Raw genomic sequence first — 23200 nt, forward strand, 5'->3', positions numbered from 1 at the left:
TGGAGATAAGGTGGGTATCCTCTGGGGATCTCCAAGAGATGCAATCTTTTTCAGTGGACCTTCTGAGTTGTAAAGTGGCATCACTTCGCTGTCTTCTTATCCGATTGGCTTGATAGAAGATTTTGTTCATAGGTTCAAAGATCGCCAACAAGTGTCGAGAAAGCAATTCTCTTGATGGGTATTTGTCTCAATGGTCCAAAATCCACCCCCTAGTTCAAACGGCACTGTTTTTGATGTGTTGATAAATCTTGATACTTCCTTTTTTGTGCATAGTTTGCTTAATTTTGCATTTAAAGGTAACTTGTAAATGTCAATTTAATCCAAGAGGAGGAGGAGAAGCTTGTGATTTGATGAAAATGAACACTTGTGTACGGTAGAAGGATAAAATACATTGTAATCCAAAAAAGAAAAGAGGATAAAAAAACATTATAATAAAAAAAGGGCTAAAGCTAAAGGTATTTTCAATATACATATGAAATAATCTATTTACCCTTCAAGAATTGAATTTCTAAAACTGGATAAGAGAAATATATAAGAGTATAACTATCTTTTTAATTTTTTTAGCACAGTAAAATAATCTACTTACTCTCCAAGTTAGAATTTTTAAAACAAGCTAAAAAGGATATTTTTATCTTTTAATTTTTTAAAATACAAACCTTTGAAATAAAAAAAATGTAAACGATGCTTTTATGAGCTTTTTATGATTATCGGGTTCATAAAAAGGTATTTTAATCTTTTAACAATGATTAAATATTAATTAAATTGAAAAAACTGTTAGCATGAATAGTACATATTCTTGCAAGCAGGAGGTGCCCATACATACTTTGGAAGGTGCATATGGCTCCTTCTAAGGGCATAAAATGCCCTTCCACAGTGACACTAGAAGTGCTACCATGTATTTTTTTTATTGGTGGGACACATGTTAACAATAACAAGTTAATTTCTTATTTTTATTTCTCTTTTTTTTTCATTAAAAATTACAGGATGATTCTCTTTGTTATTGTTATTTTAACTTTTATTTTTATTCTTTTAATTTATAATTTTTATTCTTTGTCCTTGTATAATATTTTTATTTATTTTAAATTAGTTCTTTAATTCTAATTTATCATATATTATATTTTTCAATTTATCATCTTTAACAAACAACTAGGAATCAAAATTCTTCACTTGAAATGGAAATTTGGATTTGAATTCAGGGAGGGTGCTTGTGGCCTAAGAAGGTCAGATACGACAAACTTAGATTTGAATAGCAATACTTTAAATTCTAAACCAAAAAGAAGGATCAAAACGACTCCCATGCGAATCATACAGAATCTTGAACCCCCCAAGGTTTCTCAATTCTCATTAATCGCAAAAACTACGTGCTGTCGACTGTTGGCAACTTGAAAGAGCAAAATCAAGATATCCATCATAAGAGCTTATTTTAGTAAAATAAAATCTCCCCCACTATCTCATTTGATTCCCTCTTTATTTCATGGTATTATTAAATTTCCCTTGCATTGCTGCTAAGATTTTGTGGGTGATTTTCTCCACAACTTGCACCTTCTTTTTTGGCAGATAGAAGCAGCTTCCTCAAAAGCAAACGCCACCTTCCCACCAATATCCTTGGCCTTGCATGCTCCTATATATACAACTCCATTATCCATAGCTTGTCTTCACCAAACAAACCAAGAGCTTCTCTTCTCAAGAAAACCAGTCTTTCCATCTCTCTCTCTCTCTCTCTCTCTCTCTCTCTCTCTACACGGGTGCTAGCTAGCTGCTACTCAAGGTCTCATCATGACTTGTCTTAGCTGTGAAATAGAAATTCTGCAGGCAAAGAACGTAGAATTCAAGTCCCATGGGAGCCTTTTTGTTAGATACTATCTCTCTACGGGAAACAGCAAAAGAATCCAACTGAACAGCCGAGAAATCTCCGCAAAGGCCAACCTCTTTTGGAACGAGTCCTTCTCATTGGAGTGTTCAGGCACTGAAGACTCCATCAACAACCTCAAGCAACAAACTGTAGTTTTCGAGCTCAGATGGAGAAGCACAAATGCAATCCTTGGTAGAATAGGAGGGTCACAACTCCTAGGCAGAGCTGAGGTTCCATGGAAAACAGTTGTCGAGTCACCAAAGCTAGAAATGGAAAGGTGGGTTACGATGATCCCAAAGAAGGGCAGTGTTCCTGATGATGTCAAGCCTCCTGCAGTGCAAATAGCCATGAGAGTTAGAGTTCCAGCAATGGCAGAGATGGAGGTGAAGAAAAAGAGAAACGGGAGGTTGAAGAGGTGGGATGAATGTGGTTGTTGCAAGGACAGTGGGTGCAGATGCGAAGATTATGATATCTTTGTCCTCGTGGCTGCTCTGGAAGCACTATAAACACCGAGGATTGGCGAATCAAGAACCCACTTGCTACTTTGGTTTGAAGATTTCTTTTTGGCGTGTGGAAATTTTGTAAAGGTAGTCAACTAGTCATGAGTGTGTATATGCACGATCAAGGTTGAAATTAATTTATTGGACTCTTCAAAACAAGGGTTTGTTTTCCAAATCACTTCCACGAGCTAAGCAAAAAAAAAATAATGTATAAAAGGTATTAGATTACAAAAAAAATTAACTTCGAAGTTGTTGATTTAAATGGTAATTTAAAAAATATATAAAAAATAATAACAATAAATAAATTAATAAAAAAATATAACTAACACATAATAGATACATTACTCGCACTTCATCTAGCAAATATTTTTTTGATGCACGTTTCGAGTTATTTGGTTCAAATACTAGATTAAATAATAATAAATAAACTAATAAGAAAAAAAATAAAAAAAATTACATCTAAGCCTATATAAATTATTAAACAACATGATGGTAACCTAATTGAGAGAAATTAATAAAAACAGATAGAGTAAAACTTTATAAAAAATCAGAAAACATCAACTAAAAAAAAACAAGAAAACCTTAGACAATTCTAATCTAATTTAAAATACTTGCTACTGGTTAAATTTTAAACTCAATTTCAATTAAAAAACCTTAAATATTATGCAATTTAATACCAGTCAAAACTAATTTCTCAAGCAATATTTATACCCGTCAAAACATGAAGCGATCCATTGAGAAAAAAATAAAATAAAATTCCATCAACGAACATCTGATCTGGAAATGTCCTGAAAATAACTTTATTCTTTGCATCCACTCAATGAACCAACTAATGAAATTATCATTGCATACCTTTGTTCCATAAATTCTATGTGCAGACGGAGGCATGTGCAAAGCCATGCATGGATTATCTAAATTTATTTTTATTTTCTTTCTCTGTAATTAAACTACTAGTCTATCCCCTTATTAAAAAAAACTGAAAAACCAATTAAACTAAAAAATAAAAAAAATCAAATCATAAAAAAAACTCGATTAAAATTAAAAAAAAAAACTAACCAGTTCGGTTTTATAATCCTAAAACAGAAAAAAAAAAACCGAACTAAACTTAAACCGAAAAAAAAACAGGGAAAAAACCAAATCAAACCAGTTTAATCCAGTTTTTATCTAAAAAACCAAACTGAACCGAATCAAAATTGATCGATTTGGTTTTGGTTTTTTAAAAAAATATTCAATATAATTATTTTATATATATATATATATATATATAAACTGAATCAAACTTAAAATGATCACCCCTTCCATTAACCAATTTGCTAAAATTAACACTTATTATTAGTTTATATTTTGAAAAAAATAGCATCTTTTTTCATTGTTAGGTGAAGATAGTGTTTGAGATTATAATAGTGATTTTTTTTTAAATATTTTTTTATTTTAAAATGTTTCACAACAATTTTTTTAAAAAAAATTATTTTTAATTTCAACATATCTAATCTATTTAAAATTATAATTTAAAAGAGCAGCTCAAGGTGAAAAGAAAATTAATTTAAAATACACACACTCTAGCAATTTGATTAGACCACTGGCATTACACCAAATTTGAAATTAAAGGCTGACACTGAAAAGCTTTTAAACAATAAGTACTAAAGTGTAAGAATCTGAAAACTCCAGGGATATATACTCTTCCTCTAAAAAATGAGAGATGACTTCAAATTTGAAAAAGAAACTAAAGAAAAAAAAAATCAAATTTGAATTCTACATCTGTCTATCTCTTAAATACCTGTCAAACGGAAAACAAACAAACACATGCACCATCACTGACCGTAGCCTAGAGATTTTCAAAAAAGCAAAGACAACAAGAAATGGAGAGGAATGTAGCCGTGAGGAAGCCACACACTTCCACCGCCGATCTGCTGACGTGGAAGGAAGGTCCTCCCTCGGCCTCTCCTCCCTCCGCCTCCTCCCACCGCCCTCACCAGGTTACTACCACACACCTTTTTAAGTTTGACTTATTTTATTATCATTATTATATAAAATACTCATTTTTTCTTCTTATTTTCTATCTGATCTTTTGATGCATTATTTCCCAGCCTTCTGATAAAATCAGTAAAGTGCTGTTTGGAGGTCAGGTCTCTCAAGAAGAAGCAGAGAGTCTCATGAAGAAGTAAAGATCCCCCCTTTACTATCTATTGATTTTTGTGTCTTTCAAGTTTTATGATTTTTTAAGGTTTCTGTTTTATTAAGTATAGAATATTTTGTCAAGATTTGTGTTTCCCCCCCTTTTTTCTATTGGGAATCAGATCTGTAGCTGCATTTTCTGTTTCATGGCTGTTAATGATTTTCACAAGTAGATTTGAAGTTTTGCAAAAAAGAAAAGAAAAAATTGATTGATGGGTTTTTGAATTCATGAATGGTAACTTCATTAATGAAATGAAATAGGAGTAGTCTCTTATTGTAAAGAGAGTTAATGTGACAACAAATATGGCAGGTGATTTAATTTCTTGAAAATAAAACTGTTTTTGCCTCTCTTTTTTTTTCTCTTTAAAAAGAAAAGAAAATGGTTAGTATGTTTACTTCTGATAGGAAGTTATAGTTAATTTCTTTGTGCCAGATCACGAAGGGCTCAGATAATTTGCAGCATAGACTCTGTAATATTTAGGATGGTGGTTCTTCAATATGATGTAGAGGGATTATAGATTGGTGACGAAGTTGATAGATGGTTAGATTTGGAACTCCCTGTTGTTAAAATTAATTAACTTTTGAGGTTTTGATAATTCTTCAAAACAAAGATTTGATCTTTTACTTGTTTTAATTGAATGCTAAATAAGTGCATTGATTTTACTTGTGCGTTGGCAAATTAACATCTTTTATTGATTGGCATCGTCTTGTTGTTTTAGAAAGGTAGATTGGCCTGTCTTTTGGAAGGAATTTGGACAATGTAGTTTTGACTTCCGAGTAAACTAACACCCCACTTCCCATACAGAGATATAAAACACAATCAATTTTTCCTTGCTTCTAATGGGTTCCCAGCTTAGCAACTTTTGAACTTTGCAAATAAGGGTTATTTCATAAATCAAGTTGGTTGTTCATGCATGCTTGCTCTTAGCCATCTGAATCATTCCCTTTCACTCTGTAGAAAGCCTTGTTCGGGGTATAAATTAAAGGAGATGACTGGCAGTGGCATATTTAATGGTCAAGATGGCACATCTGAATCTGGTGATGCTAATGCTAATAACAAAACTACAGTGCGTGTTTATCAGGTACTTATTTGGTCATCATCACCATTTATAATCACTTTTATATCGAATGTTATTCTTGATGGCTATTCTCCTTTGGTATTTGCAACTGTTGGATTTTCAGCAAGCAGTGACTGGAATAAGCCAAATATCATTTAGTGCTGAGGAGAGCATCTCCCCTAAGAAGCCTACCTCTGTCCCAGAAGTGGCAAAGCAGCGCGAGTTAAGTGGGACGTTGCAAAATGATTTTGACATGAAGAGCCAAAAGCTAATATCAAATGCTAAATTCAAGGAGATCAGTGGGCATGACATTTTTGCTCCCCCTTCTGAAATTGCTCCCCGTTCACTGGCCGCTGCACGCTCCATGGAAACAAAAGAAAACAAAAACATCGGGGAACCTGCACCTCGAAACATTCGCACATCTGTCAAGGTTTCAAATGTGAGTGTCTTCTTCATGTGTTTGATAAATCCTTTCTTATATTTGATTATTTATGGATCAATATCTATTCTACTAGGAAGTTACAGTTAGTTTCATGCTGTTGTGTTCTACACAACCATCTGGGGTGTTTGAGCAAAATGTTGAGTTGTGAAAAAGGAACAGTGACTGAGCACTTCCTATCACGTGTCAGTTCAAAAGGGACCACTAAAATGCAAAATGTTAATGTAGGTGCAGCTCAATTCTTTCAAGCTTGTTAAATGCTGCAATAGGCTCCTACAATGTTTAGACATGTTTCCTTATCATGCATCCTTTTAATGTTCTTATATCATAGAAGGTTTCTGAACTTTGCCATTTCTAGAGTTTTTGTTCTGTCACAAAATCTTGTTGATGCTAGGTTGCTTTTTTATCTCCTTTCTACACTTCTGTTCTGTTGACCAATATAACATGAACATGCTCTTCTTTTAATCCATAAATATGAACATATCCATCTCCAGTGTCCATGCCATCTTCAAACACCATGTTAGAAAGCACATTTGCATTGTAATTCTTATCCTACTGACCAGGGTTTCCTATCGGTGGTTTTTATTGGTAATTGCAAAATCCAACTTTGGTTGCCTTGATGCACGTGCTTGTCGAAACTGTCATGACGGCTCAGTGACCGTGCAATGATCTTTAATTTTGGCTATTTAATCCCAACTGAATTTTGTCTGTGATTTTTAAAGCCTGCTGGAGGCCAGAGCAATATCCTATTTGGTGAAGAACCAGTCATGAAGACATCAAGGAAAATACACAACCAGAAGTTTAATGAGCTGACAGGCAATGGTATTTTCAAGGGAGATGTTCCTCCTGGATCTGCTGAAAAACCTCTAAGCACGGCAAAACTGAGAGAAATGAGCGGCAGTGGTATCTTTTCTGATGGAAAGGCTGCATCCAGAGATTATCTTGGTGGTGTTCGCCAGCCCCCTGGTGGTCAGAGCAGCATTGCATTAGTATAATCTAGCTGCAATCTAGCTGCATGACGAGAGGAATGTTGATCTATATGTTATCCCTATGTGAGTGCTTTGTTCTGACTGGTGAAATGCCCTTTTGGGGTATAGAATCAGTATAATACCTTTTAACGTTTAGATTAAAGAGCTGGTTGGATGGCTGATTGAATGCTTTCAATCTTGTTCTGTCTCTAACTTTGTTTTACTTCAAGACCATGCTAAATGACTAAAATCTCAAATAAAAACGAAGCTCACATCCAAATTATAATTGTAGCTGAAGAAGCCAAGCTCGGCAGGGTAAGATTGTTCTATAAATCGAAATGGTTTATTGGATTTCTTTTTCGCCCTTGAAATTTTAGGTTGTGCCGCATGAGGTTTGTACCAAGGTTTTTAAAATTATGAGTATATTTGTAAAATTATATGATTTTACGAATCAACACATGTTATTAATGTTAAATGTGTAAAATCACTTCAAAAACTTGAAAATTGTTAAAATTGGACTAAAAATTTTTAAAATTGATATTACTATTTAAACTAAACTATATATACAACACCAAATTTTTATCTCCAGCCCTCCACATCAATGCCAGCCACCCATACAACATTTACCCTAGCCTCTTTTAATTTCTTTCTCTCACTCGTTCAACAATCAACTACCACCAACAACCTTCTCTTCCTTTTTTTCATTGTCATTTGCGTCCTCTTCCCCAGCCAATGTGAGTTCTAGACAGTGGCATTCTCTCCACCAACAATTATAAGTTATTCTGTAGTTCTGTTTATTTTTTTTATTCCTATCGTGCACTGGCTAAGGATCATTTTACATTATTGTTCTTTTTTTTTTGTTTTCTTTTTAATTTATGAATTTCTTTCGAGTAATATACTTGTCTATTCAAGTATTTATTTTTCAAGAAATGGCAGTAAGAAATGAATGCCTAAAAAGGTGAAGACAATGCTATATATTGGCCATTGCACAATATTTTCTTCATCCCACCCACCTTTCTTAATATGCAATCTAACTATGGTTAGAATTGGATTGTTGCTCGTTAATTTTTCTTTAGACAATTATGTATGAAGTGAAAAACAATACACAATTCTTGTTCCTTGCACACAATTCAAGCTTTAGATCAAAGTTATTGCAGTTCTTGTTCCTTGCAATTTTATGAGCTAGGCGTAACCACTTTAGCAAACTAGTATATTGTTTGTTTTAAGTTTAGTAATTGTTAGTTAATAAAAATTTATGGACATGAATAAAATAATTGTATAGTATTTTTAAATTACTTAAACTACGTATAAATTTTTATTTGAATCATTTATTTTAAGGTAAATTATGTACGAGTTTTTATTTGCACCTTGTATTTTAATATATTTGAACTATGTATGAAAAAAAAATTTCTTATGATTTTATGATCTGAGTTTATATTGCATTTTTCATGCCGCGTTAAAAATATTTTTTTGACAACCTTTGTTTGTACTATCAATTTGATTAATTTTGCTCTTAAACTATCATATTTTGGATAATATTATCACCTTATTTGGTATGACTACTGACAACAAAATTTCTTTAATTTTGTTTTTAAATTTTAGTTTTTTGAGCTAAATTTTTTTTCACATGTGCTAGTAAAAATTGAATTTACTTTCAAAAATATTTATAAATAACTTTTAAATCAAGATCTTTTTAATTCTTTTTAAACATTGAATATTTACAAAATAGAAAATAATTTGGAATCATTTCAAAATGTGGTTGAGCGCATTAGATATATCATATAAATTTGTTTGTTTAATTTTAATAAGATTCACATAATCGGATGTATAAAATCAATCTTAAAAAAAGGTTAATTACAAAAATTACATATGCAAAGTTTTAAAAAACAAACTAAAATTATTAATGAATGAAGACAAATATTTATATTTCAACTCAGATTATTAGGACTGAGTATGATCGTAAATAAAATTATGAACTTCAACCTTATTAACATTTTCAGTGGTAAGTTGTAAATCATGAGTATTACTGGCTAAAACAAATAAAGATTAACAAATGACTTGAATAGATTGGATCTATATGTATATAACCCAAAACACACATTCCTTGTTTTCATTGAATATCAAAGATGCACCATATTAAAATGTTTTCAAACTCCATCATTAGAAGGATGCATCATCATTCTATCCACTGCATCATGTGAATGATGTCATGTTATATGATTAACTGTTTTTGGTGACATAAATAACCTTTGCAATCTAAATATGACTGAGAAATATTTAAGTGTTTTATGTGCGACAAGAGTCTTTTTTCTGTCAATTTTGGGTTTAAGTGTTGAACGAGTATGCGAATATGTTCTATACTCGATCAACTTTATATTTTCAAGGTAATACGACATGTAGAAGTTTGAATACATGTCAATTTTTTAGTATCTAAGACTTAGGGGTCTCATCATGGATTTAACATCATAGAAGTTATTTTTCAGTTTGTTCCCTTCACTTAAAATGTTTTTCGTTCATTCAAAAATTTATTGTGATTTGGGTCAATAACTGAACACTAACTTATATATATATATATATATTAGCTTGGTCACACAATCTCGACGCTGTGTGGTACAATCTCCTATATGTTATAATCCTTTGTTTGAATATTCTGTGAAGGTCGGGCATGCTGTTCATATTTTATCTGTGAGGGCCTAATCCATCAATGGTCCAGGTTTGTTAACCTTTTTAAAATTACAAGTTTATATATTTTGCTATGAGCATATCTCAGTAATGATTGGCAACATTACCAGCGATAGATAGCCTTTATTCACTAACTGTTGAAATCTTGGTTGCTGGGCACTACTATCATGAATGAATTGTAGCATCCTTGACCTCTGCAACAACTCTCACAATAATAGGTTTACCAGCTTGCCTTTTCTTGCTTACTGTTTTCTGATTCTTTCCTGTTTTTAGTCGTCGATCGACAATGTAATTTCTTTTTCTACTTTGCACGGACTGGCATCATTTCATATTGTTTGCGCACTTTTCTTATTATAGAATTATTCCGCTGTAATAATTACCTACTATGCTCTCACTTTTGTTTAATTTTGTCAAGTTCTCTGCAGTATTTCTGTGTTTTGTTTCTCATTATGGAATGTTGGCTTTTGACTATATCATCTGCAAGATTTTCTTCTCATTAGTTTAATATTAATCTCTCACCCAACAGAACACCAGAGGAGATATATCACGTGAAACTCAAGAGATGGTGCTTATAGAAGTACTTTTTTGTTCATGTCTGGACTTACTTATGTAGGTTGACATGGTGGTTTAGGAGGTGATGTAATTTTAGAATTCTCCCTCTTCAATTTGGGACGTCAACGATTTGTAACCTCACTTTGTAAGTAATCATTTTGTTACAAATATTTTCAAACATATAGATTTGGGTCTTCTAGCATTAAGAGATCTCACTCCTAATCATGTTATCCTGGAGAATATGATGAAGGAGGGTCATGGAGTCTCAAAGAATATGATTGGAAATCCAAGGAAAGATAGAAGATAAGGTGTTAACTTTACTTTTTGTTAACCTGCAAGGATTTTTAATAATCTTTCTGGTGTTTGGCTATTTATTTTAAAGTTACCATGCAACAGTTCATTAAAGGAACAATTTTGTGGTAGGTTGTTCAAGTAACTTTTGATGCAGAAGAACAGTGGTTGGTATTTTTTGCCTTGCATGACATTGCTGATTCCAGATCGTATCTTCATCTTGGTCTTCATCTTAGTTTGTTGTTAAGAGGTCTTCTCTTCTATTTTCTCAACTCTCTTATATTTCCTTGCTGTTTTTGCAGCGTGCTTTTCAAATCTTTCTTCTGCAGTTCTAAAGCTTTTTTTTTTTTTTTGTCATCCTTTTTCCCGTGACCCAATCTTTAATTTTCTTACCCTAACTTTTTTTCTCTCCCTATCATTCACTTTCCTTAGGTTCCATGAATTTTATGCCTTTTTGTGTTTGATCAAATACCTTTCTTGTTTTTCCCCCCTGAAAAGTTTGGCATGCTTGCTTATGGTTTTACCTTTTGTTGGATTTGCATTAGGACCAACTTTTTGTTTAGGAAGAACATGGGCCTCTTAGTCCCTCCAGTTCGAAGGCCAGTTTCCCCTATTCTGCACTACCGCATCAGTTCAGGTCTTTTTCCCATACACTTCTTCATTTTTGCGTGCACGAAATGCTTTGGATTGTAGATACATAGCTTTGCGAATTAGCTGAGGCATTATGGTTCCTTAATTGTAGTGATAAAAGATTTGAGGAGAGGTTAGAAGGTGATTATATAGAATCAGAGCATGGCTCCATCATTTTGCATGGGTGGGAAGTTACAATTACCATGTGTCAAATTCTGTCCAACAAGGTGATGGTGATGGTGAAGATGAAGTACTTTTCAGGCGCATCGTATCTCTTTAATTCTTCTTCTTTTCTATATCAATGGATCATACTTCATATTAAATTAATGACATGGGTATTGAGTGATGTTAGTGTTTTCTCCTATTGACATTAGTTCTGTGGTGTTTCAAGTTAGAATTCTTAACAGGTTAAGTTTCTTTTTGCCACTCAAACCATGCATAAAGCCCTGATGATTTCCGAACGATCACACACACAGAGTTTTGGAAAAACCAAGTGCATCCTTCGACTTTCCAGCAGCTTGCAAGCTGCTAATGTAGATAGACAACACAGCAGTGAGGAGGCGTAGTGAGTTGGTGCAAAAGTAAGCGAGTTCTTCAGAAAACACTTGGGAGTTCAGATCTCAGCTGTTACATCCTCCAGTTGGTAGCATAACTCCATTTCGTGTATGATTATAGCTATTTTCTGAATGATTTTAAGTTTCTTTTCTGATATAGATGCGGTGGAGATTCTTCTAAATAATTAGTGTGATGTGATCATAATATTCCTGTGAGATAATCTACCTGTCCTTTTATTTTCTAAAAAAGAATTCTAGTATTACTTTATAGTTCTTTCTTTTTCCTCGTGTAATCCTAGACATCGCCAAAATTCAACAAGTCCCTTGAAAGGATTTATTCGAACATCATCTTTTTAATAATGTTGATACATTATGAAACGATCAGCTGGTACATTTCAAAGATTTATTAAGCCAGAAAAGATGCACAAAACATTTCAGAGATACTTAATATAAGCAACACAGGCAAAGATGATAGCTCACATCAGGAAGATTATGTCTAGCAAAAGCAATACAACAACAACAACAACATTCATACAAAGCACAACTCTTCTGCATCCACGAGAAATAGATCAAGCATCGCCATGGCCAATCAAGGCAAGAAGCATCCGTTCATAATCTCCGGAAGTGTCTCCAGCAATGTCACGATCAAGAGTAACACTATTCCGGCGATGATATTCCTCCTTGATGCGTTCCATGTCAACCTCAGCCCTGGTGGTTACAACTCTAGTAAGAGCCCTTTCATCTGTCCCTAGCTTTTTGATGGACAGCCGCAAAAGCTTCTCAAAGTATTTTTCAGGGTAGGTCAAGCACTTAATCGTTGCTCTCAGTAATTTGAGGAAATCGTTATCCGCCTCTTCCTTCAAATTCTGCAAACAGATTTGCCATTGTCAATTTAAAGCGAAACAAATGTCTACAATGCATCTAGAAATGATGATATTACTGCACGAGCTAAATCAGAACTTTGGCATGTTATAGATTTTCAGATTCAGATCATAATACCTTGTTGATGGCATTTCCAAATGCGTTGTTGTAGTGATTAAGTGTTGCATTAACTTGTGCCTTGCTCCTTGTAGTCAGAATCCTGATGATCTCTTCATCACTATAAGCTTTAGCTGAGATCTTCTCATGGAGTATCTTAGCCTCTGATTTTGCCAAAATCGTGTTCACCTCTTCTCCCTCGTATCGGAAAGCACTTACAAGGGGAACCAGCAGCTGCTCGGAACAATAATAATAATAAACACAGAACCAAGCAGTTCAGAATTGTTGTTACTAACAAAGCATCAAAAGTTTAAGAGAAGATCAATCATCAGATGATTAACTTTTCATTAGAACTAGCCTGTGATGTACACGGGCTAAAATCTCTCCGGCAAAATACTTAAGAGGCTCAGGGCATTACCTTGCGGAAGTCTCCAGTTGTGTGGTATGCAACATCTTCCTCGAGGGATTTCTTGTAACGAGCATGATATGCCTGCCTCACCTTAAAAAGGTCATGTGAGGACCTAGAACAAGCTATTTCCATTAGAACCCAGTTGCTTGAAGTGAACCTCTTCGTCGCTTCATTAGCCAAATATGCATCACGCTCAGCAGGATCCAGTGTCCATAATAACACAGCCCTCTGTTTCATGTAAACAAAATTTGCAAAAAAAAAAAACATGTATCAACAACCTCAGTGTCTATGCAATACTTTTCCAAAATAGAGAGGAATCTGGCAGGCATTAAAAGCCTTGGTTGCCATAAAATTACTCCTGGTACACAGGAAGATAGCATTTAATTAGAATTAACATGAGATGCATCGAACTCTGACCTCGAAGTCACTAGAAAGTTCCTTGTCCAAATCTTTAAGGAGATCTTGCCCGTAAGCTTCAGCGTAAGCCTTTCGAATTAAGTTGCGTTGTGCAGCATTCCTATGAGCCAGGATGGAGATGATCAATCCCTCATTCGTACCCCATCCTGCAAACGAAGAGGAAGAAAAGAAAAAACAGCTTACTGTTGATAAATTTAGTGCAGCAGGGCGATGCATCATAGAAAAATAGATATAGATCAATTTTTTGAAGTCCAGATTACAACATCAACATCAAATAATTTGCAAAGATTCCTTTATGTTCTGCAATGATGATTGGTTAGTTGAAAACTGATCAAGACAAATAATTTACAAAACACCATTAACGTTAGATAGCTAACTCATGTCTCATTTCTGCAGATCACGACTCAAGAGCTTAACAATGCAGATCAGTATAGAGATCAAACACGAAGCAAAAAGTAACTCCAAAATCAAATACCCTGCCATCATGTACTCGAAAGTCAAGCCAGCCACTGGATCAAGAAATCAATCCTTTAAGAGAAATAGATGTAAAAGGCGACCTTCAAAAGCCTTTTGTGTTATTTCTCAAGAACAAGACACGGTAACTTAACAATGTAGATCTGCTTAGAGATCAAACACCAAACGAAACATCTAAAAGATCAAATACCATTCATATCATGTTTGACTCACAAAGTCAAACCAACCATTTCTCCAAGAAATTATGAATGAAGCTCAAGTTTTCAACCACTGAATGCCAAATTATCTAATAAAGAATGTCACTTTATATTACGATCAGCATCAAATAGCACATCAGAGGAATCCACAAACAATCTCAACAAAAAAAAATAACGAAAAGAAAGGATAGATTCATCATGTAAAGGGTCACCTTCAAAAGCTTTATGAAGTTGCTCAGCATCCTCATAAGGAGGAGGAACAGAAGCTGGAACTTTAAGGGACGCCATTGTTTTCACTCTTCACTCTGTTTCACACTCCGTGTTTTGTTTTTGCCAAGAATCGGAAACGGTGGGTGAAGATATGATTTTTGAGTTCATTTTATAGTGCATGAAAATGAAAAAAAAAATACAAAAATTGTAATGGTATAAAAAATAATCGAAATCCCCGCCATGATTATATCTTACTTTTTATTATTTTATTGGGCATGTCACGCGTTAGGATGTGGTCCATATTTTTCTTGTAAAAAATATGTTTGGGATGCAAACGGTTTATATTTTTTTTACAAAAAAAAAAAAAAAAAAAGTTTGGATGATGTAAATGTGTTTTAAATAAATAAATAATTAAAGATTCAAAATGTAACATCAACTGAGATTAATAAGTTTGTTTATTTTAATTAAACAATAAAAAAAAATTATTTTTAAAAAGCATCTGAATATCTTTGGAAAATTATTAACAAGGAAAAAAATTTAAAAAAAAAAAAAACATAACATAGAAAAAAAATTAACAAGCGTTTTATTATATTAAGTTTGAAAACACAGGCTAAGTCGTGTTCTTAAAAATTTAAATTATTTTTTATTAATAATTAAATTTATTTCTTAGCAAGTACAATAACGTAAAACTTCTTTATCAATTTCACCCCAAACAAAAAACTGCTTGCAATTTCGTCCTAAAATTATTGTCTAATACAAGATGTATTCCTTTTGTCCAATCACCTCAGGTGATACTGTATTGTATTTTTTCGGTGGGAAATATTAATAACTCAATAAAAAGGAGGGTTAGACATTTGGTCACATAACCCAGAAAAATAAAAAGGTTTTTCTTTATCTCATTTTATTTGTCTGGACACCATTGTAGGTTAGACTATCACCATATTATTAACGCATGGCAAAAATTATTGTCATTTTACTGTAACAATTAACAATAAAATATTTTGATTTTTAATATTAAATTTAATGGATATTAAACTTCGTAATTTATTTTAATTTATTTATTTATAATTTTATTTTTTAATATTGGGTTGATTGAGAATCTAACTTCATGTTCTTTTTGTCTTTTTTTTTCTATGAAGTTATCCCGATCTCATAATCTGATTTTAGCAAGTTATTCCGAGTTGACTTGAGATATATATTTTTTTGTTTTTTTCAATTTAATTCATTAACATTAGGTTGATTGAGAATTATGCTTCACATTTTATTTTATTTTTTGCTTTTTATGATATTATCATGATCTCATAACCTGGGTTGTGGGTTAGCTTGATTGTCTTGGGTTTTTTTGTCCCTCTTCTAAATTATTTCTTTTTAATTTTATCATTCAATAATGGATTGATTTATTTTGGTTTATTTTTTATGAGATTATCCAGACCTTATAACTTAATTCACGAGTTTGGTCAATTAATTTGGAAAGTTTTTTCATGTTGTTTTTATAATTTTTTTTTCAATTTCATCATTCAACATTAAATTGATTGAGAATTGAGCTTCATAATTTTTTCAATTTTTTTTCTATCCGGTTATCTTGGTCTCATTAATAAGGTTTGATAGGTTAATCTAGGTTGACTCGACTCGTTTTCTAATTAAATTTTATTTTTAATTGCATTATTTAATGTTAGATTAATCAAAAATTGACTTTTATATTTTTTTTATTGCATTTTACATTGTTATAAGTGTCGTACCTAGGTTGGATATTTGATAAGTTAACTTGAGTTAATCCAAATAAATTTAACTCAATCCAAGTAAATCCTAATACATATCGTGGGAGGATTATTTAATAGAAATCATTAGTGATTGAAATTACCACAAAAATTAATCTTAAAATACTAAAAAAAAAATCTCCAAAAAATCATCATTGTTCCTTATTGTACAAGTAAATTTATATTTTAAAAAGATATTTTGATCTGGATGATTTCCATTATAGCTTAAACAGGTCATAGATTATTATTATTATTATTATTATTAGATCTTCAATAACAATGGATATTTAGAATTAGCTTGCAAATCAATCAAGATTAAATTTATTATGCGGATAATTTCAAGATATACTTTTATATTAGTCTAGTATATCAAAGAAAATAAATTGATTGCATAAACTAATTTCAAAACTCAAATTATAAAAAAACAAAAACAGAGAAAATTATATATATATATATATATATTAGACTAACCTCCAAGAATCAGAGGGGCACCATTGTTCTTAGAGTGTGTTTGACAGTGTAGTAGTGATTGTTTTTTAAATAACTTTTCGTGCTGAAATGCATGCTAATAATTTTTTTTATTTTTTAAAAAATTATTTTTGATATCAGTATATTAAAACAATTTAAAAAATACAAAACGCATTCAATTTTAATAAAAAAAAATTAAATTTGAAAAGAACACGGATTGCACCGCGTTGTCAAACGCATTCTAATATTTATGTGTACGGACTGCTGATTCAAAATTATTCGTTGTGTTTGAAGCGGAACGTGAAACACAAGTGCCCAAATTATCCACCATTACGCTGTTATCCAGTTGTCGTCCTGAATTTGGGCCTGTGGACCCCACCATGACGTAAGCATGGCAGAATTGCCGGGCGGTGGGGACATAACAAACCATGCGGTGTCAGGTCTTCACCGACCTCGTTTATGTCCTTAGCTACTCGTTTTCGAGGTTTTTTTTTACAAAAAAAAAACTAGCAAAACCTAAAAATATCATAGAGAAATTTAAAAAACCATACACTGTATATGTGTCATTGTATAAAGTGGGTTATAATAGTGAATGCTTGGTTGTCTTGAAAAAACTCTTTATAAAATGTTTTTTTAGGGATAAAATGATTTTTTTTAGTTGATTTGTTATTTTAGAATTGTTAAGAGGCGTTTAGATTATTATTTTTATTTTTTTGCAAAGTAAAATGATAATATTACCCTTAAAAAACATACAATTATCTAGTTATGACCTAAGATTTTTACCAGCATTTAATATTTTTTTCTACAATATAATACTCTTCACCCTTGAATCCAAGTTTTCAAAAGTTTAACTAGAGGGGTTGATTCGAGATTTTAAAATGGTTAATTTATAATATCATTTGGGTTTTAAGGGTAGAGTAATATTTTCATAAATAAAAAAAGTAATATAATATTGACGTGTGGCTTATAAAATTGTTATATGGTTATTTATGATTATTGGTGCTATTGTGTGATTGTTTATGGTTATTAACTTTGTTATTCAATTTCTTGTGGTTCCTGGTGTTGTGTAAAATTGTATGACTTGACTTGATTTAACTTTTTATTTTGTGATGAGAGATATTTATAAATGTTAATCAAACTCATTTTCTAAATTATTTTATAGAAAAACAAGTTTTTATGTTATAGATTCCTCGTGGTTGTAAGTACTTGGTGTTTGATATACAAATGCTTCCCATTGATTATGGTAAATTTTTGTTTTGGCTGGTGGATTTTTATGTACCATCATATAGTTTTAATATATTATTATAACATTTTAGGCTCAAAAGAAATTATTCCACAAGAATTGAAAATGATTTATTGAAGAAGAAATTAAATTCAATAAGAGAAAGTATATTCATGATAATATGATAGCATAACAACTAGCAGAAAGTTTCCTCCAACATGAACAAGTCGAGATTGTCGTCGTCCCTTCATCAGCTGAACTCTTATTGCTTAAACAAATAATTTCTCAACTACACTCGTAATCAATCACAATATTGTGTAAGAACAACAAACATCCTTTCGGAGGAAACTTCATGGAAAGTGAGTTCCTTGTATTAGAACCCTAATTTCACTTTCCATGTAGTTTCCTGATATTATATTTCATGGACTCATTAACATTTTATTCTTTTTTTAATGATATTTTATAATTTCAAGTACTTTTATAAACATAAAAGAAATGATATGTACACCATTTAATTTTCATGAAAAATGTTTTTTGTTTTTTAAAACTAGATTTATCCTTCCAAAAATTGATTTTTTATTGACTAATTTTTCAAAATAAAACCAAACAAAAAAAGAAATTGTTAGAAAAAATAAATAGAAAATGTGTTCAAAGACGGGCGTTGTTCAAGAAGGAAATAAAATTAATAATTGTTCAAGGCGATTGAGTTGAAAAAGTTTACTCTATTTCTTGATTTTTTAGATTTATATCTGGGACGTGCACTAAAGAGAGATTTTTAAAATTCTCTTAATGCACCCTACTGACGTAGAAGGTGAATTCTTATGAAATGATTTATTTTAATTAAAGAGTTAAAATATTATGATATAATGAATATTGAGTATGTTTTGAATTGCTTGAGAAAAAATAGAGGCAATTTCAAATTTGTTGGGTAGAGAATAAATTATTTAGAAGGTAATATTGAAAATAATAAAAAGATAAAGTTCAAGATGATACCAGAATTTGTCTTACTCTGAATTTTTTTTTGTAGGACAAAGACACACTATGACCTTTTAATGCACAAAAATAGTTAGAAATAAGATCCAACGAGATGTTAATTTTATGACAAATCAAATAATATTGGAGTTATATTTTATAAAATCCTTCTTATTGAGTTCTGTGTATAATATTAATATATAAAAAATTATTATTTTATATGTCAAGGGGATCTATATGTTTTTTATATAATTATATTATTTTATAAATTTAAAAAAATTATTAATTTATTACATTGGTTACAAGTTAGAATATATCAAAAAAATATTACTGAATAAAGTATATATATTGAAGCTACCAGCCTACCATGTAATTGGAAGAAAAACAAATTTAAAATATTTTTTATTTTAAAAAATATTAAAATAATATTTTTTTTAAAAAAATATTTTTATATTATTATATTAAAATCATAAACATAAAAATATATTAATTTAAATTAAAAAAATTTAAAATTGTTTAAAATCCCAGTGCCAAACACCGATGAAAATATAAAAGTGACAATACTTTTCTCATTTTGAAAACTTTCGAGGGAGCGTAATTCATTTAAGGGAGACGGAATAATTGAATCTCTGTTTGATTCAGTACGAAATGTACTGAAAAGCTCAATAATCGAAGTTTTACTCTTTTTTTTTATTATTAACGTGAGTGTCCGGGTCAGCTTGCGTGCACCACAACTAATCTCACGACCCACTAAACATCCTGTAAGCTCAATAAGCAGGTAAGACACCGCGGGAGTGACAGACATACACACAGAAAGGACCCAATAAAGACAGGAAAAGAACAAACTCTCCAGCCCCACTTCCATTGAAACTCGAACCAAAATTTAAAAAAAAAAGCTGCCCCAACAACCACTAAGCCAACAACATGTTGCTAATCAAAGTTTTACTTTTAACTTTCATGGTGGTCAGGGCTCGCAATTGTGAGTGCCATGTGATCAATATTCACCCCTCAAAATTTTGTTATCCTGATATCTTAAAATGAGAAACTTTATTGGTATGAGGTATAATTATAATTAATCCATTGAAATATATATATAGAAATACAACTAGATAGTTATGAAACTAAATTGTATTTCTTAATTATTCAAAAATTTGAATTTCATCTACTTGATTTTCTCCATAAGGTGAATAAATTGATTGGATTATAATATAAAATATATTGTTTTAGATTTAATTATTATTTATTTCAACATGCATGCTTAAACTTATAAAGATTTTAAACAAAAAATTTTGTGATTGGAATATTTATATTTAAAGATATTAAAGATAGTATTGAAATCTTGATGAATATTTTGAAAAATAACCTTAATACCCTAAGGCTATTCAAGCCAATGACCAAAGGAAAATAAATAAATTCAACAATTACATCATTAAAAATCAAAGTCAAACTTTACTTGCGTTTAGAACTTAAAAAATATAAAATAAAGTTAATACTTTATAAATAAGAGAAATCTTATATAAGATGTAACAATTTTTTTTAAAAAAAATTGTGATTCTGATAACAACAATAATAATAAAAATAAGGCTAATAATTAGATGATTGAAGTTTACATCGCTTAATTAAATATAGGTTGGTAGGAATTGATTTTTTTTTTTTATCTCATATAACACTGATTACTACAAGAAAATCAATAAATAAAAACGAAAAATATTAAAAAAATATTTTTGTCAGTAATTTTTTTTATTATGGGATGTATGGTAAAATACAAAAAGGATTAACAAAGAACACTGCCTAAATAGCATCTGGGCTCTAGTGAATTTTATTCTTATCCTCATTTTCTCTCTCATTGCTTTGGGTTTTGTGCATGCCTTTTCAAAAATTAAATGTATCATGTTAGTTTATATTTGTATTCATTTTGGTCCTTTTTTATTGCTATTTATTTTGTGATTGCTATTTGTTTTGTTTTTAATGCTTTTTTAATTTTGCTTATCGTCATTTCATTTCATTTCATTTTTGTATCTAATTTTATCCTTATTTTTTTATTGTATTTTTTTTTATATTATTTTCTTGATTTATTTTATTTTTCAATCCAATCCCTTATTAATTTATTTTATTTTTATCCTAGATTTGATATTCATTCTATCAATTGCTATTTGTTTAGTTTTGTAACTCTTTTCTTGATTTATTTTTTCTCAACTTCATCCCTTGATATTTGGATGATTGTGAATTTTGTTTCATGGTTTTTCGGTGTTTGCCTTATATGGGGTAATTTCAGTTTCAAACGTTAGCGTGATTTGATCTTGATATCTTTTTTAAAATTAATTTTTTTCAATTTCATCATTCGATATTAAGTTATTAGACATTGAACTTTATAATTTCTTATGCTTTTCTTTTTATAGTGTTATCTCGATTTCATATCTTGGATTGTGAATTAGTTGAGTTAACCTGAGTTGACTCAATTTTTTTTTTTTCAAATTTCATTATTTAGTTTGCTTGAGAGTTGATTTCCAATGTTTTATTCAAATTTTTTGTATAGATTATTCTAGTTTCATGACCGAGTTGCGAATTCAGCATGTTGACTTGAGTTAAGTTTTTTTTTATTCTTTAAATTGATTTTTTAGTCCATTCTTCAATGTTTAATTCACTTGTAATTGAGCTTTGATTTTTTTTATAAGATTATTTTATTTTTATTTAATTTTTACTTTATTATCCTTTTAATATCGTTAAAATATTTAGAGAATATATTTTCATAGCAATGACAAACATGTTTTTTTTATATATATAGTTATATTATTAAATTAACAAGCTTAATTATCCAACTCATTCAAATAAACAACTCAACTCTAAGATTTTCCTTACTCTTTTCAAAATATTATTATCATTCAAACATCTATCTAGTAGATACCAATATTATAACATCATCGCACCTGTAGATATGCTAGAATTTCCTCGATCTCAGAAAATTATTTTCTCATGTAAGACTCTCCCCATCCGCCCTCGCCCCCTCGCTAATAAAATTCACAAATATCCTACGCTGAAAGCAGAAGAAGAAGAAGAAGAAGAAGAAGAAGAAGAAGAAGAAGAAGAAGAAGCTGCACGATCATGCATGATTTCTGGAATAAGAGATTTATTTGACTAAAAATTTATGAAATAACTAAAGCTAACCAATGTGAATTTTTCTTATCATAAGTGGTTGGACATTTTTGCTCGAATTAAAAAAATAGCTACGCCGGGTTTAATATGAAAAGCTGAAATGGCTAATTATTCACCTACAAGACCCAATAATTAAAATTTAAAAAATTACAGAAGATTCCGTGAAAATATATTATACAGTGTACATTAAAAATGTGTTTGGCAGCAGGCAAAATATTATTTGCTTAAAATTTTAAATATTTATCTTTTAAAAAATTAATTTTTAATATTTTTAAATTATTTTAATATATTAATATAAAAAATAAATTTTAAAAAATAATCAACCAATATCTAAGCCTATAGCATTGGCCAGCTGCTTCACTATTCAATGGGAAGCAAAGTAAATCATGCATAACTTTTAGTCATCATAGATTTAAGATATTTCACTCTAGCTCTAATATTAATAGCATGATTGAGAATATAGTACTGATTATTTTTTAAAATATTTTTTATTTAAAAATTTATTATAATAATATATATTTTTTATTTTTTAAAAATTAATTTTAACATTAGCATATTAAAATGATCTAAATATATATATATAAAAATATTAATTTCAAACAAAAAAAAATTAAATTTTTTTTAAAATAAAAAAACAAATATACTGAATATCTTTCAATCGTAACTTGGTAGCTTCCGAAGACTTTCAATGCTGCCCTTTATCATTAATAGCATATGAAAACTACTGGTAACCGCTGGGTCAGTGGGACTAAAATGAGGCATAAAGTATTTGTCCCACAAATTAATAGCTTCGTCCACTGACCCAACGCTTTATTACTTTCTTGTTTTGTTTATTGTTTTTTATTTGTGGGTCAAATACCCAAACAGCCTATAAAATGCTTATGCAATCTGTAAAATCATTATATTAATTTAGTCATCATTATATATTTTTTTAAAAATTATTTTTTATCAATATATTAAAATCATTCAAAAATATTTAAAATACATTAATTTGATATTTTTTGAAATAAAAAATAATTTAAAAAATTGTAACGAAAAAACAAGCACTCTATTGGCAAGCTGGAGTCTTGAATTATTTTTAGAAATTTCTTAAGTTTGTATTATTAGTGATGGGCTCATTGTGGCTAACGAAGTTTGAAGCTTTTACGTTGTTAGTTGAAAACAATTTGAGCCATTTGGACCATAAGAAGGAGCAGAAACAACATGGGCCATAGTAACGCCTTGGGCTGGTGGGCTACAAAC

The 23200-nt window shown here is 30.6% G+C and overlaps 3 protein-coding genes and 1 long non-coding RNA gene across 9 annotated transcripts; 3 read left to right on the plus strand and 1 right to left on the minus strand.

The window, feature by feature from the left end:
* The first annotated feature begins 1356 nt into the window (after positions 1-1356).
* On the plus strand, positions 1357-2527 carry LOC118043569 (uncharacterized). Its single transcript, XM_035051587.2, has one exon. The coding sequence runs from the start codon at positions 1777-1779 to the stop codon at positions 2356-2358; it is 582 nt and encodes a 193-aa protein (XP_034907478.1). The 5' UTR covers positions 1357-1776; the 3' UTR covers positions 2359-2527.
* A 1562-nt stretch (positions 2528-4089) lies between these two features.
* Positions 4090-7188, plus strand: LOC118043570 (uncharacterized). The gene is made up of 5 exons (XM_035051588.2): positions 4090-4328; positions 4440-4513; positions 5486-5609; positions 5710-6024; positions 6747-7188. Exons 1-5 carry the CDS (start codon positions 4212-4214, stop codon positions 7017-7019), a joined length of 903 nt encoding a protein of 300 aa, XP_034907479.1. The 5' UTR covers positions 4090-4211; the 3' UTR covers positions 7020-7188.
* Positions 7189-9602: 2414 nt separating this feature from the next.
* Positions 9603-11965, plus strand: LOC118043572 (uncharacterized). Of its 6 annotated transcripts, none has more exons than XR_004686661.2 (4): positions 9606-9705; positions 10288-10371; positions 11063-11154; positions 11260-11965. It is a non-coding gene; the product is annotated as an uncharacterized lncRNA (long non-coding RNA). The 6 variants fall into 6 exon arrangements; XR_004686658.1 differs by lacking the exon at positions 9606-9705 and adding an exon at positions 9712-9892 and having other exon boundaries at positions 10201-10371; XR_004686659.1 differs by lacking the exon at positions 9606-9705 and adding an exon at positions 9712-9892.
* A 122-nt stretch (positions 11966-12087) lies between these two features.
* LOC118043571 (annexin D2) lies at positions 12088-14551 on the minus strand. Its single transcript, XM_035051589.2, has 5 exons — positions 14389-14551; positions 13506-13651; positions 13098-13316; positions 12701-12913; positions 12088-12567 (listed from the first exon to the last, which is right to left on the minus strand). The coding sequence occupies exons 1-5, from the start codon at positions 14462-14464 to the stop codon at positions 12271-12273; spliced, it is 951 nt and encodes a 316-aa protein (XP_034907480.1). The 5' UTR covers positions 14465-14551; the 3' UTR covers positions 12088-12270.
* Positions 14552-23200: the final 8649 nt, after the last annotated feature.

This window comes from Populus alba, chromosome 7 (assembly GCF_005239225.2).
Source record: "Populus alba chromosome 7, ASM523922v2, whole genome shotgun sequence".
Taxonomy (NCBI): domain Eukaryota; kingdom Viridiplantae; phylum Streptophyta; class Magnoliopsida; order Malpighiales; family Salicaceae; genus Populus; species Populus alba.